The 20,784-nt window shown below is 43.9% G+C and overlaps 1 protein-coding gene across 2 annotated transcripts in view; it reads right to left on the bottom strand.

Moving 5' to 3' along the window:
* KCMF1 (potassium channel modulatory factor 1) overlaps window positions 1-20,784 on the bottom strand; it is a 79,174-nt gene that overhangs the window by 52,918 nt on the left and 5,472 nt on the right. Inside the window, exon 1 of one of the 2 annotated variants that reach the window (XM_039543271.1) lies at window positions 16,733-17,049. The exons of the other annotated variant lie outside the window; for it this stretch is intronic. Coding sequence (XP_039399205.1) covers window positions 16,733-16,748 — 16 coding nt within the window. The 5' untranslated portion in view covers window positions 16,749-17,049. Of the gene's footprint in view, window positions 1-16,732; window positions 17,050-20,784 lie in introns of those variants that run through there. 2 annotated transcript variants of the gene reach the window in all.

Raw genomic sequence — 20,784 nt, 5'->3', positions numbered from 1 at the left:
GACTTGCAGAAGTGCTGAGTACTCTCAGCTGCAAATGGAGTCAATGGGAGCCGTGCTTTGAACATATAATGAAGTGCTGTATGATGCTAAATACTCTGAAAAAAAATCAGCTCCTGGTTGTCTCAAATTGGGCATCCAAAATTAGTGGGTACTTTTGGCCATAATCTCTGTGCCCCAGTTCCCCATCTGTAAAATGAGGATATCATCATCCCCCTCAGCTCACAGGGGTGTTGTGAAAATAAATGCATTATTGTTGTGAAGCAATCAAATAATATAGTGATGAGCATCACAGAAAAGCCCATGAGGAAATTTGTAATTCTGTCTTCAGAGCAGGTTTTGAATAGTGCACTGTGGCATGGGGCTACACAGTGAACAATGAGAAAATAAAAATATTGAATAGCTACTCACTAAGTGAGCACTATCCATTCTGTGCACTAAAAGAAACTTGGGTCCTTTGGAAAAAAAATTCTGTGATCATGTAATTAAAGACAGTATCATAATGCAGACACTGAAGGAAAACAAACAAAGCTTGTACAGGCAACCTTAATTCTGGCATTTCCTAACTTTGGAGTGCTTGGCTCTGCAACCTTCATGTTTTTAACAGAATTTTTGTGTGTAATTAAATGGAAGCCATCTGACAGTGTACCTACTAGGTACACTAGGCCAAACAGCAGAAAAATATTAAAACACATTAGATTAATTACATATGTATTTTATCCAACAACGTGTTTGCCAAAAGCCATGACTGGCTCCAGAGTTGGTTAAATAATACAAAAACAGTATTTGTCAAATAAAACCTAATAATGCATTCACTGTGTACTTTTTACCAATCCTACTTATGATGCCTCTCATTTTTGTATCTTCCCAGCTTAACTCTGATTTTCTTTCCTAATGCAGATCATGGGGTCTCTTTTCTTGAGTTGTTTTCAGTCTGTTTCCTCTTTTTTTCCCTCTCTCTCCCCCCCACAGCACAGCCTGAAGACACTCATCTAATTTACTCTTGCAGCAGGCCTCAACACTGCAAAAGCAATGGTAGTTGCTCTCCCTAGAACCACCTGACACAGTAATGCAGCATAACAGGTGAACCTCTTTATGTAAGATTCAAGTGAGCCTTTATTCTTCTAACTCAAGACTTTCTACTGGGGCAGCAGAAGTGAGAAGAGTTGGTTAGCCTGGCCCGACCATTCTTCTCTGGAGCACCAAGCAACTCAGAATCCAGTAACAACAAAAACAATCATAAAATATTCCTTAACTGTCACCTATAGAAGTAGGTAACATTTTATGTTTACTCCCAAGTGAATTCATATGAATGTTCTACATTCACACACTACATGAGTCTAATTCTGATTAGTATTTATCAACATTTAATTTATATTTTCCTATGGTGTGCCAGGAAGGGGAAGCACAATCACTTCTTTATTATTGATTTACAGCCAAATCTTCAGAAATGTTCAGCTCCTTAACTCTAGCTGAAAATCAGGCAGAGGATCCTCCACTTGGGCTCTCAAAAAACAAGGCACACACAATTAATGAACACTTCTGATAATTTTGGCCTTATTCAATTATCTCAGTCAGGAAGTTTCCAGCTTCTAAAATGCTTCCTAGACAGTTAATAAGCCAAAAAGTACTGACAGTCTCTCTCTACTGAAATAAACCTATGCATTTGATCAAGGATCGTTATATGGCCTATAATCCTACATAACTACATTTCTTGACAAATCAGATTGAGAACCCCAGATTCAACTCTATTGAAATAAACAAAAGTAAAAATACTACATCCATTTTGAAGAGAAAAGTGATCAGACAAATATCACACCCTCATTGGCAAATCCAGAAAGTTCAATGAGCAAGTTTGTAGGCACTGAGGATTTTAGCAGCACACCTGAAGGAGTCTTGTGCAATATCATTCCAACTACTGATCTGAATAAGATGACAGAACAGCTGTGGAAATTAGCATGACACTCAAAACACATTTTCTAACAGGACTCCCCTTTTTCTACTGATGGGATCCTTTAATCTGAATTTTTTCTTTTATTTATATTAACTGTAATTCCCATTAGGGGAAAAGAGCCATTTACTCCCAAAGCTCTCTGGAACATAGATAGCTATGGTCCCCAAACTGTTCCTCCACACATCCTCAGGGGGTGCACCCCACAGCCAGAGGATAAGGCCCATGCCAGCTCCCACAGGGGGTGAGAAGAGAGCTCCACCCCCAGCCTAGCTCTTCCCCCAACCCCATTCAGCCCCCAGTCCTGCTCCACCCCAGCCCAGTTCTGCCTTCATTCTGTCTCCCACACAGTCCAGCTCCACCTCTGACCCCAGCTCTTCCTCATCCTCAATTCCATCCCCAGCTCTGCCTTCAACCCAAGCTCTGCTGCTGAGGAAGCCATGACTGTGCAGTAATTGGGGGGGGGGGGGGAGAAGAGAGAAGATGCAGACAGATTCCTTTAAGGGGGGAGGGGAGGGTAATGGCAACTGGAAAAGTCTGTGTACCACTGATATATAGAAATACTACCATATCTATACATCTTACAAGCAAGCTGTGACAGTCCTCACTCAGGGCGGTTGTTAGGGGAGCATTACCTATTGGTCGGGGCTTAGGCCCCTGACGTGCAACCAGTGTTGTTGGTAGGGGAGCCTGGGCTCCGCCACTCCACCGGGCTCTCACCCAGGGCCCTTTGAGAGCTGTCAGTGTTGAAGGGGTCAACAAACATGTGGACAAGGGGGATCCGGTGGACATAGTGTACTTAGATTTCCAGAAAGCCTTTGACAAGGTCCCTCACCAAAGGCTCTTATGTAAATTAAGCTGTCATGGGATAAAAGGAAAGGTCCTTTCATGGATTGAGAACTGGTTAAAGGACAGGGAACAAAGGGTAGGAATAAATGGTAAATTCTCAGAATGGAGAGGGGTAACTAGTGGTGTTCCCCAAGGGTCAGTCCTAGGACCAATCCTATCCAATTTATTCATAAATGATCTGGAGAAAGGGGTAAACAGTGAGGTGGCCAAGTTTGCAGATGATACTAAACTACTCAAGATAGTTAAGACCAAAGCAGATTGTGAAGAACTTCAAAAAGATCTCACAAAACTAAGTGATTGGGCAACAAAATGGCAAATGAAATTTAATGTGGATAAATGTAAAGTAATGCACATTGGAAAAAATAACCCCAACTATACATACAACATGATGGGGGCTAATTTAGCTACAACGAGTCAGGAAAAAGATCTTGGAGTTATCGTGGATAGTTCTCTGAAGATGTCCATGCAGTGTGCAGAGGTGGTCAAAAAAGCAAAGAGATGTTAGGAATCATTAAAAAGGGGATAGAGAATAAGACTGAGAATATATTATTGCCCTTATATAAATCCATGGTATGCCCACATCTCGAATACTGTGTACAGATGTGGTCTCCTCACCTCAAAAAAGATATTCTAGCACTAGAAAAGGTTCAGAAAAGAGCAACTAAAATGATTAGGGGTTTAGAGAGGGTCCCATATGAGGAAAGATTAAAGAGGCTAGGACTCTTCAGTTTGGAAAAGAGAAGACTAAGGGGGGACATGATAGAGGTATATAAAATCATGAGTGATGTTGAGAAAGTGGATAAGGAAAAGTTATTTACTTATTCCCATAATACAAGAACTAGGGGTCACCAAATGAAATTAATAGGCAGCAGGTTTAAAACAAATAAAAGGAAGTTCTTCTTCACGCAGCGCACAGTCAACTTGTGGAACTCCTTATCTGAGGAGGTTGTGAAGGCTAGGACTATAACAATGTTTAAAAGGGGACTGGATAAATTCATGGTGGCTAAGTCCATAAATGGCTATTAGCTAGGATGGGTAAGAATGGTGTCCCTAGCCTCTGTTCGTCAGAGGATGGAGATGGATGGCAGGAGAGAGATCACTTGATCACTGCCTGTTAGGTTCACTCCCTCAGGGGCACCTGGCATTGGCCACTGTCAGTAGACAGATACTGGGCTAGATGGACCTTTGGTCTGACCCGGTACGGCCTTTCTTATGTTCTTATGACTGCCCGCTCACCCTGGGCCATTTCCTACCACCTCCCTGAAATTGTCTGGGAAGTCACTGTCTGGGTTTAGGCAGTGTGAGGGATGTCTGCTCACCAAAAGGCACCTTCTGGCACCTGAGTGTAGTGAGGTCGCTCTCTTTTCTCTCTTGGGCAGCAACTGCCTCCTCTGGTGGTATGGCTCAGCCTCCCGGGCCAGCTTAGGCCAAGAGCTTTCCCCTGCTCGGGTAGTTTGAACAAAAATAAAGGGGGATTAACCAAGTCCAGAGTTAGTATGAAAAGGAGAGGGGAATGCTTCCCTCTCAGGCTCTCTTTGCAGCAGGTCCTCCCTTCACCTCAGGGAGGGACCACTGGCAGCTGTTTAGGGAGGGATTCTGCCTTTCCTCAGCTTTTCGCTCCTGGAGCTGCAGGTTGCAGGTCTGCTCTCTTCCCTGAGCAGACACCAAATGACCTGCTTCCCTGCCTTTTAACTCCTCTTCCAGTTGGTGCATTTGCTACAGGTGTGGTGGGGTGGAGCTGCCTGGGCCTAGAGCAATTCCTTAACCCCTTATTGTCCAGTGTGGGGTTTGTACATCCCATCACACAAGCAAACAGTGCAAAAGAGAAGAGCCAATGCTGATCTCCTAGTAACATTAGCAAAGAAATATATATTGACAACATAGACTGAGAGACCAAAATAAAATTTTGGGCTAGTTTAATTAAGTAACACTTGATAATGGGGCTGACCTTGGTGCAAAGCAAGCAAGACACTGACTTGTTTAAAGGAAAAAAAAAAGGGCAACAATCATTAAGTACTTCCACCAACACTGCATGGGATCATTATACTCGTATTAACAGGTACAGCTGCATTTCTAAGAAAAAAGTCAACATCCACACAGATGGTTTGACAAGAAATTTAGCTATGTTTACAGAATAAGCAGTACTGATTTATGGGATCAGATTTTGTCAGACAAAATATCCTTTTTGACAGAATAATAATAATTGGTGGGCAACGTGACCACATTTGATCAGCCTATACCTCCAACCTGCATATGCCAGCAGGCATTCCAAATAGTTGGTATTTGCAGGAAATGGTACAGCCAAATTCTTCTCTTCCCAGGATCCTCCATACATGTGCTAGGGTGGCCTGTCACCTTCCTGTACTGCCAGTATTTCTTCACAGAGCAATGCAACAGTAAACAGCCCAGCAGCTCATACCAGCATCCTAACTATGTCAATGGATTACCCAAACAGTTGTAATCCTGCCTTAAGTGGTCAAGAAAAATGGGGTACAAATGTGGCACAGGTCATGGTGCAGCAGTTTTAGCACTATCTACATACAGCACAACAAAAGGTTTCCAAACACTCTCTCTCATACTTGGCTCTTCTAGCCTCCCATGATTTTAACTTCTACTTTGGCACAGAATATATATATTTGGTCCTGCTAGGGTGCTGCTTCTGCACATTCACACTCACCTTCCCCATTTCCTCACACTACTGGCAATTCCCCTAAGGCTCCTGGGTTTGCTGGAAGAAACTGAGGCAGCTGTGAGGGTCCACACCTCCCTTATAGCCATAGTCTCTAAGTGTTAAGTGACATGAGGGTAACTCAGGTGGTATCCAACATGTTTTAAAATCTTTTAGAAAATATTTGGTGGTCCTGTGGCACCATCCTGTATAGCTCCTTTGTTAAGGAGAGATTCAGCTTTCTCCAAAATCTCTATCTTGTGAGAAGGATCCATGAAGAGGGAAGAAGAAGTGGGTTTTGAAGGCGATTTGGTGTGAAATTGAATGTAACCACTGCAAACAATATTCAACACTCATTGATCTTAAGTAATTGGATACCAGGCACCTTAGTGCTGAGAAATGAAACTCGAAAAGGGAAGGGACACAGTAGTGGAAGAAGTGCAATATTAACAAGACTCTGGCCAAGGATTCTAAATAATCTCGTCAGATCTGAGCTCTAGAAACTGATGAGCTCCTGAGCTAAAACGCTAGTGGCCTTGCTTGTATTATCCCTGCTTCTTGGAGGGATACGGACAACAAGGCTGGGTCTGAGGTCTATAGTAGAAAGAGAACCTCTGATGTATTTGGTAACTACCTCTAATACCTAAATGCAGGACAGGCGAACTCTCTTGTGTTATAGCAGCCTCTGTAAGTCCCCAGGAGTAAACAGTGGCACGGGTAACTTTCAGTTTCACTCAGTCTTCAACAGAAGAGATGTCCCTCAAAAGGCAAATCCTCTACTTCTGACTGAGCTTCAGGTGACAGTCTAGAAAGCAAGAATGGTGTTTTCTAACAATGCCTATCCTTATTGGCCTGGTCCATGAATCAGAAGTATCAGATGCTCTAAGGGCATCCTTTGCTACAAACAATCCTCTATATAACAAAGTCCTGAGCGGACTTTTCCTGCTCCTCATGCAAGGCATCTAGGATGGGGGGGAAACAGCATCCTACAGGGCATATTGATACTGTGCCATAACAATTTGGTAATTTGCTACCCGCATCTCAAGAAACCTGGAAGAGTATATTTTGCAGCCCAGAGCACTCATTCTTCTGCTGTCTTTATCCACTGGTGCAGACCAAGAAGCGTTTTCACTCAGATTGTTCTAAAGCTGCGGATACCAAAGAACTGACAGCAGGATGCTGGAAAACATACAAAGTCCTAGTGAGCGACCTATACCAGGGACCAGTCTGCTTGCAATTCAACTACATACATCATGCAACTTAAATCCACAATGAAACTAACTGAAGATGTTTTCAAATACAAACTTCTTAAAACAGAGGAAGAGATAGTTACGGTCAATAGCAGAAGTGATAGCTTGTGACTGAAATCACCCAGATATACAGTGCTTGAGATATCAACTTAGCATAGGTATTTTCATCTTGCACAGACAATGTCCACAATAGCAGTGGACAGGGGCCAAGTTAGGACTGTCTGAGGTATCATAATTGCATTTCCATACTTTCAAAAATGTTAAGATGTAACAGAGAATTTCATGGCTCTCTAAAGCAATGGTTCTCAACCAGGGGCACATGTACCCCTGGGGGTATGCAGAGGTCTTCAAGGGGGTACATCAACTCATCTAGATATTTGCCTAGTTTTACAAACAGGCTACATAAAAAGCACTAGCAAAGTCAATACAAACTAAAATTTCATACAGTGACTTGTTTATACTGCTCTATATACTATACACTAAAATATAAGTACAATATTTATATTCCAGTTGATTTATTTTATAATTACATGGTAAAATGAGAAAGTCAGCTATTTTTCAGTAACAGTGAGACTGACATTTTTGTATTTTATGTCTGATTTGTAAGCAAGTAGTTTTAAGTGAGGTGAAACTTGGGGTACACAAGACAAATCAGACTCCTGCAAAGGATACAGTAGTCTGGAAAGGTTGAGAGCTACTGCTCTCAAGTTTTCTTTTATAAAGCTTCAGTGTCCTTAAGTCTTCAATACCTATTTACATCTTAAAGTTTATTTTTGGTCTTGAATTATACCCTTTAACAATTCCTTTAAAATTTCTTTCCATATTTCTCTGCATACTGAATCCCATACCTACCCTAATCAATCCATGGTTACATTTAGGGAGGGGAATGGCCCTGGGGGTATAAGACACAACATCATAAATCCTCACTGACCCTGTCTATAAGTGTGTGGGAGACGGGGGAAGAGAGGGTTTTACATCATGACAACACACCTGTGCCCTGTTTACAGTAGATTCCACCACAGGTACCACTGGAAGAACACTACTCATGAATTATAGGCCTGATTTCTACCAGCATCCAATAAGCCAGAAGTCTGTCCCCCTTCTCATTAAGGACTTGCATACACTAGAGATATTTACCACTCTAAAAAACCAACTGTTACTCCAACATGCTGGTAAAACACCACACGCATCCACATACAAGTACTTCAAACAATGCAGACACGTGCCAAATAGTGTTGGATTAGCCTGGCTGGTCTACACTGGGAAAGTTTACTAAAGAGTCTCAACAATTCTAACACCAGCTTTGTTGAGCTGGAGGTAAAACTGCTGGAAATGCTAGTGCAGACCATCTCAAGCAGCCAGACCTGTTTTTAACTATAGCAGTCATTGCTTTGCAGCAGATTTCACTAAAAAGGTGACAGAAACAGATCCAACCACTGATGCCTTGTCTACACTAGGGCTCCCATCAGTTTTGATTCCAATTCAGATGAACAGGTGTTAAAACCAGTGGGAGGTTTTGGGGTTTTTTGTTTGTTTGTTTTTGGGTCTCCCCCAAAAATAGCCAGCAAATCTGACTTCTGTTTCCATCAGAGCCATTTCTTTGCCAGTGTAGACAGAAGTTACTGGCATAATAGCACAAACAGTTGAACAGTCCTCCCACTATTATCTCTCAATACATCTATGGACTTTGAAATCGCCAAGAACCCATTGGTTCTGGAAGCTGTACTGGTAAATATGGGATAGGCACCCACAGAAGGTTACAACTGAAACTCTTTAGAAGAGCACTAGTATAGATGTGGGACAATACTAAAATGGTTCAGGACACTAATCACGCATACTGAACTTTTTGTGCCTAGACCGTTTCTTTCCCACCCGTTCAATTTTCAAACACAAAGTCTAAGATAGTTGGCCAACAGAGGCTTAGCCAAGAATGTTATTTGTGTTACTCTCATTAGGCTAACATTGGTGAGGCCCAGGAGCCTTGTCTATGCTAGGAAGTATATCTATTGCTGAAAATGGTTTTCATCAAAATAATTCCCACAAACTAGAATTTAAGATTGTTTCAGTGGTAGTGCAGAATGGACAAGACATTTTTCAACACTAACACCATTTTCTCTAGGCCGTACTAGTACTTAAACCATTTTATAAACAGGGGAACCTTAGGAACGTTTTGTGAGACATTTCCTAATGTACACCGGGTTTAGTTGTGCTTCCAGCAGAGCTATTCAAAGGTGCCCAATTGAATTTCAATGGGACTTAGGTGCCTAAAACCCTTAGGCTCCTTTGAAAACCCCACCTTAGAAGAACTTGTGGGGATAGAAGAGAGGGAGTGGGAGCACAGCAAAGGAGAGGAAGGAAAAAAGTGATAGTGGCAAAGGCAATTTGGGGAAAACAAGATGCAAGAGAAGAGATCAAAGAAAATAAGAATTTATCGGACCAGAGACAGCACTCAAGACAAGAAATGTTGCCTCCCAAAAAGACAATTTAGGCATCAGGAAATGGTGAAAGTGATGGGGGAGGACCAAATCTGATCTGAGGTAAGAAATAAAATGGAATTACAACCCAGACTGAGTGTTGTCATCTACTTTGTTACTGGTAAGATGCAATCACACTGACAAATTTCTGAAATTACATGTCCCCACCCTCCTCTTTATTGGGGTGGGTTTTTTTGGATGGTGAGTGAATTCAGTTTTGATCACCGTAGTCACATAACACTATTTTGACCAAAATTTGAAGCTCCACGTTATTATTAAAAATAGATTCCAAATCTTAAATACTAAATAGTAAAGTAGGTTTGCATGAAGTAACAACTGAAACTAGAAAAAAGGAGATTGGAAGCATGGACTAGTGATTATAATGCACTGCACTGGGACTTGAGAGATCTGGGTTCAATTCCTAGCTCTGTCACCAACTCCCTTGTGTGACCTCAGGCAAGTGACTTAATTTCTCTGTGCCTCAATTCTCCATTTGTTAAAACAAAAATAAAATAGTGTGGGAATAATAATACTTCCTTTCTCCAATACTTGGTCTGTCTTGTCTGGTTACACTGCAAGCTGTTTGGGACAGGGAATGTGTCTTACTATGCATATATACAGTGATTACTGTAACGGGGGCCCAAATGTCTGTTACAACCTCTAGACACCACCACAATGCAAATAATTAAAAAATTACCCCGCTGTCCACCAGCGCTCAAGAAGTGGGAGAAAGTTTTATGGAGAAGAGGAAGAGGTCCAAAGTCTCCTGGAAGTTCTAAACAAAGCAGTTTTGAGGGAAACAATTCAGACACATAAAAACCATCCCAATAAGATGAATAAGGAAGTAAAAACCATCACATTGAGATGAATAAGGCAGTAAAAACTACTACATTGAGATTAATGAGAGTTTATACAACATGCCTAGCCAAGACACAGTCTAGGCACAATTTAATTTTTAAAATACACAAACTAAAGAATTTAACTGGAAGACATATCAACATAAACCCCTCCATACACCCAATCTGAACCTCCTCCCCAGAACAAATCTACCTACGTCCCTCAGAGAAAGCCTGGGAATCTAGATGAGCTTTGTGAAGTGCCCTGAGAGGCCCAAGAAATTTTGGCTCACTATTGAGCATAAACAAAAAAGAACACATTCTCTGGGCCTCAGCTTCTCATCTATCCAGTGAGGACAATAATGTGTACTCACCCTTAAAAAGCAATGTTGAGATCTGTAGATGTACTATATAAGTGATATAAAATATTACTGGACTCAAAGGCACTTCAGTGACAATGCCTTGCCATTTGAACTAGGAGGCTGTCAACCTGAACATCACAACTAGCTGAAGTCAACTGAGGAAGTAGCTAGAAACCAAGTGATTTAAAGCTTTATACAGCAGGTCATAATCAAAACGTTGATTTGCACCTAAAAATAAGTTTGAGGCCAATAAGAGTATTGAGCAGGCCATCATGCTCTGCATCAACTGAAATTTCAAAGCAGTCTTCCATAGCAGTGTCAAATGGAGGGCACTGTAGTAATCCCATCTGCAGGTGCCAAAGGCACAGATAACTATAAGCAAGCTCCACATCTACACAAGAGCATAGAAATTGCTATGCTGCAACAGAACAGAGGTCCACCCAATCCAGCATCTTGTCCCAGAGTGACTAGCACCCAGTGTTTCAGAGGAAGGCATAAGAACTCCACAGTAGGCAGAGTTGGGTAGTCTGCTGCCACATTAGGACTCATCCTGGTCTCTAATAGTTAGAGATTGGCTTAAGCCCTGAATCATGAGGCTTAATATCCCTTCAAAAATAATTATAACAATTCTGGATACTTTTGTTATCCATATAAAATGCCCAATCCCTTTATGAATCTTGCTAAATTCTTGGCATCAGTGACCTCTGGGAGCATAGTTTAAGTACATGTTGTGTGACTAAAGTATTTCCTTTCATCAGTTTTCAATTGGCCACTTTTAATTTCATTGAATGTTTCCCTTGTTCTTACGTTATGAGAGAGGAAAAACAGAAGCTCCTTGATCTACCTTCTCTGTTTACATACTTTTTCATGCCCCCTCTTATTTATCTCACTGCTAAGGTAAACAATCCGAATCTTTTCAACTGCTCTTCACATAAGAACTTTTGGCCTTAAATTCCCTGTGCCTCAGACACTATCTGCAAAATGAGGATAATACCACCACCTCATCTCATATGAGTCCTGTGAAAATAAATTCATTAATGTTCGTGAAGCACTCAGATACTTCAGTAATGAGTGCCATAGAGAAAGCCAATGAGGAAACGAATCCGCATTCAGAGCAGGGTTTGGATGGTGTGCACTAAATAAAGTATGGTTTCACACACTGAATGAGGATAAAATATTAGCTCGCGGCTCAGTGAGTACCATCTATCCAGTGTATTCAAGGAGGCAGGGGTTCTGGGGAAAAAGTAGGATGTCATCATGTAATTAAAGACTATCTTAATTAATTTATACAAAGAAGATGACAAGCTTGCACAGTCAACTTGAAATCTGGCCATTCCTAACTTCCAAGTGCTGACTTTGCTACCTTAATGATTTGTGTGTGTTTGTGTGTAATATTTTCCATATTATTCTCCATCCCATTCATTGTGCATAGTTTGCTTTTTTGACCACAGCCACACATCAAACATCTTCCCTGAGCTATGTACAATGAAGCCCAAGCCCAAGTCCTTTTCCTGAGTTGATACAACTAATTTAGAACCTTGGAAGGTGCATTAGTAGCTTAACTTTCCCCCTTCGTTGTGCATTACTTTTCATTATTGGTACTGAATTCATTTGCCATTATACTATGCATTCAATCAGCTTCTTTAGATCTTGCTGAAGTTCTTCTGGGACAGCACCATTCTTAACTCATCTAAATAACATGGTCTCCCCTGAAAATTTTGCTTCCTCACTACTCATTCCCCTTCCCTGATCATTCATAAGTACATTAAACAACACTGGACCTAGTAGGGAACATTGAGGCACTTTGCTGTTAACTTTTTGCCAGCATGAAAATTGACCATTTAATCCAGGGGTTCTTAAACTGGGGGTTGGGACCCCTCAGAGGATCATCAGGTTATTACATGGTGGGGGGGGGGGGTCGCAAGCTGTCAGCCTCCACCCCAAACCCTGCTTTGCCTCCAGCATTTATAATGGCGTTAAATATATTAAAAGGTGGTTTTAATTTATAAGGGAGGGGGGTCGCACACAGAGGCTTGCTATGTGAAAAGGGTCACCAGTACAAAAGTTTGAAAACCACTGATTTAATCCTATTCTTTGTTTTCTGTCTCCTCGCCAGCTTTTGATCCATGACAATACTTTGTTTCTCACCCCAGATCTGAAAGAAAGTCTTCTCACAGCCCTCTGTTATTTTAAATCCCCTTCTGCAGGAAGACCACACTGACTGGTTCACATTCAGAAGATTTTTGTGCCACCAAAATGGCCAGAAATGTAGATTTTTTTTTTTTAAAAGCTTAAATTCTATAAGGGTAAGGCCCACCTGCCAACGAAAATATTATTTGCAAGTGCATTTGTCAAACATATGTTTCCAAAGCTGATTAGTTTTCCACTGAATGCAAACATTTTTATTATACAGAAACTTATTCTGTTTCCCATATTTTAAATTAGTTTTGTAGCTCTCTCTGCCCCAACCATGATTCTCATTACCGGAACTACAATGCTGACCCATTTCAGATACTGCACTTAACTTTGATTATAGACCTAAACCTGTTCTCACTCAGTAACATTAACCCACCAATATCAAGTATTTTGAGATATACAAATCAAAACACTAATTAAGAGCTAAGTATTACCATTAAATTTGGAAAAGTCACTGTGCTAATACAGTGGCTTTATAACTACTATCCTCATCTCTTAAATTTCCCTACAGAAGGGTTTTAAGAAATTTGCAGGCTATATGGCTAATTTTGTGAAGACATACTTCTGGAATAACAATCTTATATTTGAGGAAGAGGTAAGTGAAGAATTGAAAATGTGCACCACAAAGTACTGATTTTACAATTGGTTTCATGCATACATGTCTCTGTTAGTAAACTGATGCTTCAACACACTAGCTTTTCCTTATTTATATAAATTGCTATAGATTCCTTATTTGGGTCTCAGAGATTTGCATACAAAGGTACACTAACTCTGTGTTTAATGATATTTGTATAATTGATGGCACATGAAATCTCAATACAGAACAGAGATCGACTTGCCTCCAATGTGCTATTTGTCTAATCAGGAATTGTCAAGTCTTTTTGTGGATTGTGTATGGCACATTCCAGTTCTTGTTATCTCCAACAGAAGAGATCAAATCTATTTATGCTTTTATACCATGCTGACCAAACTGAGCACCTAATTGTCTCAACGTTTCTGGTTGTCCCAAACCAGTTAAAATTTAACATATATTTGAAAATTTCATAAGGCGTAGGTGAATCATGACCAGAACAATCTTAACATTTCCTCAATTTCTAATAGTATGGTTTCTCAAAAAATAGCTACACCATGTGTTTTTTTAATGTATTTGTCTACCTTTAAGTATGTCCTTAACCTTAACAAAGCTGGTGTTTCTAGGATTTATGTATTTACATTGTTTAAGAATGCACTGTGAAGCATTCTGACATTCTAATTTCTACAGCATCTAGTTCCCAAACATGTCCTTCCCCATTTCAGAATTAGTTCAGTGTTCTAGATTTCACCAAGATCTCTCAAATAAACCTCATTTGAAATTTCTAGTACAAAATGATTCTGAAGAGAAAACAGCAAAAGATATAATTTTCTAAACATGATTAAAGCCTAGGTTGTTGTTTTATCCCGAGTCTTATAACTCAAAAACAGCTTCTTTCAATCAACGCACATTTGGACCAAAAATGTTTGTGGACCACAGACCACACATGCAAGATCTGAAATGGGAATGACATTTTTTGAGGATTTTGGACAGGGTGATACTGTCACTTCAGACTTACAATGGAAACCAAGTCTCAATCTGTAATATAGTGAAAAGAAATCCACTATTTTCAATCCTACAACTAATTTCTAATTTGTACTATCAATATAATAAAACAAACTGAATACATACTGCGAAGTCCTGGATAAAGGGACAACCAATAGAAAGACTAAAAGACTAACCAGGTTCCTATAAAATGTATCATACCAAGTTGCAGCAGCAGCATTCTATCTCAGTGGCTCTCAACCAAGGGTTCAGGGTCCTCTAGGGGGCTACAAGCAGGTTTCAGGGGGGCCGCAAAGCAGGGCCAGTGTTAGACTTGCTGGAGCTCAGGGCAAGAAAGCTGAAGCCTCGCAGTATAGGGCTGAAGCCCAGGGCTCCCAGCCCTGCCACCTGGGGCTGAAGCCGAAGCCTGAGCAACTTAGCTTTGTGGGGACCCCTGTGGCATGAGGCCCTGGGCAATTGCCAGGCTTGCTACCCCCTAATGCCGGCCCTGGCTTTTGTATGCAGAAAAACAGTTGCGACACTGGTGGGCTGTGAAGTTTTTATAGCATGTTGGGGTCGGGGGGGGGGAGGGGGGTCGGCAACAATCATAGAAGTGTAGGATTGGAAGGGACCAACTAGAGTTCATCTAGTCCTGCCTGCACCCAATGCAGGACCACATAATAACTAGACCATTCCTGACAGGTGTTTGACTTGTTCTTAAAAACCTCAAAAGACAGAGATTCCACAACCTCCCTAGGCAATTTGTTCAAGCGCTTAACAATCCATCCTCTTACTCAAAATAAAAAAAACAAAAACCCTCAATACTAATGGACTCCTGTAAGACTACTCAGCTAAATTAGCAAACATTAAGGCACAGTGAGGAATGTGGACACCAATCTCCATCCCATGTAATCTAGTCCTGCATCAAAGTTACCTATCTCTGGCTGGAAGCCTGTAACATTACTTCCCAAATTCTGAACTTTCCTACTGTGTTGCCTGTGTCTGTCAAGGCTAGATGTAGACACCTCTAATTCCAGTATATCTTCAGAGATCAGCCTAATTTAAAAAGATTACTTCTATATCACTGGGAAAACAAAGATCATCCCTCTTTAAGCAAAGGGAGATAGGTGATAACCTCAGCACCTAACATGGCAAAAAGTTATCCCCTCAAGAAACAATAACCTGGATGAAATCTCTTATTACAAGGAGCTTCTTCAAGATCTTACATTCTAACCCAACTATCTCACTTGCCACAGTGAGAAAAAACCTCTCCATACAGACACCTATGCTATTACATTTTTCTTTTCTTCCCAGATACATTCCCTGCTTTGCCTTCTGTGTTCTTGTCTCCTTCCTTCTCATTGCTGCTTTTGATTAATCCTTAACTATCCTCTTACCTCACTTATAGCAATAAAGAATACAGAGCAACAAGAGTACTAAAGCATTTTCTCTACTTATGTACAGAACTTTTCTTAACCTTTCGAAATGCTAGCAGTAATTTGTTAACACATCTGCATTCATTTCCTTTTCTACATTAAAGATTAAAATATTAGAAGTTCACAATCTTCCAAAGTTGCCAAAATGTCAGCTTGCCCCAAAGCAAGACCACAACTACTAACCATACTCCCAAACACTAGTCCCAATGCAGAACGATACATGAAGACCTCTCCCTGCACCAAACATTCGCATGAACCTGTTCTCCATCTTCCACCCCTCACATTCACAAGAAAACACTCTCCGAACATCTCCAAAACACACCTGCAACCTCCTCACAGAAGCCTGCCACCCTCCTGCCGCCACATAGTCCCTGCCTGGCACATTGCTCCCCTTCGCTGAGCCATATGGGTCACATCCCCTCTCCTCCTCCTGGACCCTTCCCACTGTGACATAGGCATGAACAGTTCTGTCTCCCCACCACAGGCCATGTGTTACCTCCTTCCCCTGCTTTTACATCCAACCCCCCCACACCACATACACAGTCCCACAATTCCTCTGACATCCAAACACACCTTGCACACACATTCCCCCCTCCCCCCGGGACCTACCGACCCCAACACGCACCCCCTCCTCTTCACCCCCTTCCTACACCCCCAAACCCCATCTGCGCCCTCCCACCCCCATGTTCCCCAACCCCAGCCACCCCAATGCCCCCGCACCCACGTTCCCTCTCCCTGCCCAGCGTGTGCCCCCCACCGCCAGGCGGCTGCCAGCCCCCGCCCCGTCCCAGCACAGCGAGGCAGGAGGCCGGGATAAAACCCCAGCCAGGGAGTTTTCGCTCCATCAGGCCCCAGGCCGCTCCGCTTAGGAGCGGGGGGAACCAGCCCCAGCCCCGTTCCTGGCGGCCGGGCCGGGCCGGGCCAGACCGCGCTAGGCCGCGACAGGCCCCTCCGCCTGCCCTGTGCCGGGCCAGGAGCCGCCGGCAGCCGCCGCGGGGCCGGGGCCTGCCCGTAACGGACACAGCCCCTCCCCATGACACTGCAAAGCTGCCCGGCCGCCGCCCTGGCCCCGGCCGCCCCGGCTCGCGGCGGCGCCGCCATGACGATCCCGCTGCCCGGCGGGTGCCCTCAGCCGGCAGGCCCCGGCCCGGCCCTCACCTTCATGTCGGGACATCCTAGTTCAGAGGCGGCGGCCCAGGCCCGTCCCGGGCTCCCCTGGCTGCTCGGCGCCGCTCGGCCTGGGCCCCGCGCGCCAAGTGCGGCGCGGGCAGGAGGCAGCGGGCGCGGGGGGTCGGTTGCGGCGGCCCCGGCCTCTCCAGGGGGCGGATCCAGCAGCTTCCCGGGCGCCGTGACACGGTGACTCTCGTCGGGCCCCGCCGGCTCCTAGCGCCGCCCCCCGCCTCCTTCCCCTGGCCCCCGCTTCCGCTGCGGCCGCTGAAGTCCCCGGGCTGGGGCTGGGTCTGGGCGCCTCCCGCTCCCGGCCACAGCTCCGCCGCCGCCTCCTCCTCCCAGCCCCCTCCCTCCCCCCGCCCGGCGGCCGCCGCTGCTGCTGCACGCAGGGAGGAAGAGGAAATACACGGCAGCAAGGGGGGGACGGGAGCGCGGCACCGCCCCGCCGGGGAGGGGGCAGAGCCCGAGCTCCCGCCCGGGGCCAGCTTCCGCCCCTGCCCCAGGGCGGCGGCCGGGATGCAACAGCCTCGTCGTCCGGGAGCCCCCCCGAGGCACACTGACACCCCCCCCCCGCTCCTGCAGATCCCCGGGGCTCCACAGCCGGGGCCCATTCACCTTGCACGGGGGGAAACAAGGGGGCTGGGCCGGGCCCAGCCGGACCACCCCGCCCGCAAGCCCGGGGGCACGGGCTGGAGAAGGTCCCAGCCCGAACCCACCCGGGGCGCCCGCTGCTGAGCCGGCCCTGGCCGGGGGGGCTGGGAAGACAGAACCATAAAGCACAGCGTGAGACAGGGCGACAGCCAGGCTCTGGGGAAGAAGGAGAGGGGGGGTGGACAGGGTCTGGGGTCTTATTGTTCGGCCCAGCCATGTGATAGCACCAGCCCGCGGGAAGCCTGGGGCGCCCTATTGCACCCCCGCAAGTGCAGGTGGAGGGGTGAACACAGCCCCCCGGCCCACACGGCTCCTTCCTGAAACTTTGCTCTTTCTTACAGCCCCGCTCCTGGGCTGATGCAATGTAAAGTTAACCTTTACAAAGCCAGAAAGGGGAAAGGTGGGGCTCCTGTTACCTGGGCTATGCTGCACCTAGTAAAAGCCCAGTATTGTTTTTCTCAACTATGCGGCCCACAATATTTCTGTTTGTTACATATACCTCGTCCAATACATAGGCTGTTGCTGCAGCAACCTTAACGGTGGCATGTTGTGATATTTTTTGTAAAATAATGTAACATTAAAGCTGCTCAGCGGCATTAACAGCGCTTTTGCCTTTCATTTTATAAAGAAAAGGAAAACGCCTGTGATTAATAGTAGTATCCTTAATTCAAACTAGGCATTGAAATTGTTTTAATACAGTGACCTTCTCTTAAGGGGAGAGTGGGTTCAGATTCGGACTTGGAGACAACTCAGCTTTGCAGAAAACTAACAGGGCAGCAACACATCCCTTTACACTGAGGTGGTTTCTAATCTCGGGACCTAACAAGTTTTTTTTTTTAAAAAAATAAAAAAAAGTTCATTTGCAGAATGCTGGAGAAGTTAAAAATACCCCCCCAACCATACGACCCACAGTTTTTTCACATCCGACATCCTTCTTTCCCTGCTAGTAAGGCATTATTTTTGGATAACTGTACATCTCATTGATACACACCAAACAATCCACTTCCTAAACCAAGAGATAGTAGCTGTGTCCTTGTGCCTACTCTGACAGTCTTCTTTCTTGACTCTTGAGCAGTGAAATATGCAGTGATGTCACAAAGAGGGTGGGGAATCATTAATCTTAGCTTTAAAAAAAATAGCAAATACTACTGAGCATGCTCACTGATTTTTTTAAAATTGGTTATTAATATTATTCATTCCAACCAATTTTTAATTACACTTGGTCAAGGACACAGGGCCAGCCATGGGGAGGGGGAGAAGAAGTGCCAGACCTGTGAAACATTTAGTTCACATCTTTCTGTCAGCCATCTCCAAAAACAAAACCATTTTTAACTGTCTCTTGTCCTCCATAGTCATGTATCACTATGCATTATCTGAATATCCCCAATGTTTATAAATTAAATATATATTGCCAACCCCAAACATTAAAAAGTCACAACTCAGACCCCCAAAATAACTGGCTTGCAAATAATTAAACTATAATAATCACTGTCTTTAGAAGGGGGCACCTACCCTTAATTTGCATGATCATTTCATGTTCAAACTTTGATATACAATTCAACTTTTAAAAATACAACCAGAAATGCAAGCCTCCACATTGATTATTTTTGCACTCTCTGTTCTGGCCCTTCCGATTATCTCCCACCCTCTACATTCTCCCCCACTACACCTATTGCCATCTGCCCCAAAATGTTCCCTCAAAGTCTCCTTCTTTGCTCCTATCCCCCTGTACTTTTGGTCAGTCTCCCTCCTGTACCCCACATTCTCTGGCACCCCAGTCAACCTCCTCACATTCTCCTGTTCCTTCTGTTTACTTCCTGCCCTGAATACCCCTACAACTTCCCTCAGTTTCTCCCCTACACCCCACATCATCCAGCAAATGCCCATCAAGCTGCCCTATATCTCCCTCCCCTTCCCCCTATTCATTCTCCTGCACTCCCTTCTGTATTCTCAGTCACCCTACTGGCCATCCTCCCTAAAAGTAGCTTAGCTTCAGTCTCACTGAAAACAAGGAGGGTGGGGGGGAGGAAGAGAGGGACAGAATGGTAGCCATCTTTGTTAGGGGCAGGCTCACTGTCATATGCAGAAGCTGAAGGGGAAATGGTGGCCATTTTGACTGAGGGCAGCCTCAGGCTTCAGTGCTCTTTGAAATGATGGGAGATGATGGCCCCTGTCAAAGGCAAAAATTTGCCAGAACCCTGCAGAAAATTATGAGAACTTAAACATACACACACACACCCATGGCTCAGGTAACCGGACGTCCCTTAAAAACCAGGATTCCAGGACCCATTTCTGTCAATTTTACATCAATGATATTTTGTCCTACATTTTGTAAACGTATCGGCCACCTGAAGGAGCTGCTCTCTATGTATCTCTTAAATAGTCTCGTGGCCGAGACATTGCATTGGGCCTCAGGAGATTTGGGTTCAGTTCTTGACTCTGCCACAGGTTCACTAGGTGACCTTAGGCAAATCATTTAATCTCTCTATGCCTCAATTCCTCATCTGTAAAATGGGGGTTAATAATTGCTCCTGCCTCTGAGTACTAGTCATGTGGATCCCACTCATGGTGTGTACACACACACACACACACACACACCCTTGTGTGTGGGTCCAGAGAACCTTTTGGCCAGCAGTGTCCAGTGGAGCTGTCCTCACACCCCACCCAGGGGCATAAGGAAAGTGCAGCCCCATCCACCATTCAGTTCTCTCTCACCACCTGCATCAGAACTCAGGGCTCATCTATGCTTAAAATGCTGCAACCATACCTAGTGGTTTCTACACAGGGACTTAGGTCAGTTTAACTACTCTGCTCAAGGGTGTGGATTTTTTCACACCCCTAACAGACGTATTTAAACCAAATTAATTTTCTAGTGTAAACTAGGTCTCAGTGATGTCCACCCACCCACTCCCTGGTGAAGATTCTGAAATTTAAAGTCTCTAATCCCAGTAGTTTGGTTTAGTGTTGTTAGATACCGTTAAAACGTTTTTCTGCCCTCATGGCAGTATCTTGGCTATTTTAGGCAGAGTGCTAAATATTATTTTAAACAATTTCATTTATATTACAATATTCTTATTTAAATTGATTATTTGCATGTTGTTAGTTCATTAGTTTCTTAAATTGCTAAAGGAGACAAGTACAAAACAGCCCCTTTGGTTTTCTAATTGTATAAATCTTTTAAGAAGAACAAATAAAGAGGCGCCTGCACAAGGCTCTAGAGGCCCCTGCCATAAATTATGAAAACAAAATTAAGTTGCTCACAGACTTTCACATTTCTTTCTGACTTGCACTCGGATGCCACGCAAAGCACCCCCAGCAGCAAATCACATCGAAAAGTACCTTGTTCTGATGGTCAATAGACTTGAACTATTTTGAACCAGGAGGGGAAG

Source organism: Mauremys reevesii, linkage group 6, assembly GCF_016161935.1.
Source record: "Mauremys reevesii isolate NIE-2019 linkage group 6, ASM1616193v1, whole genome shotgun sequence".
In the NCBI taxonomy this organism is placed as follows: Eukaryota; Metazoa; Chordata; order Testudines; family Geoemydidae; genus Mauremys; species Mauremys reevesii.
This window is presented reverse-complemented; position numbering and strand designations above follow the sequence as displayed.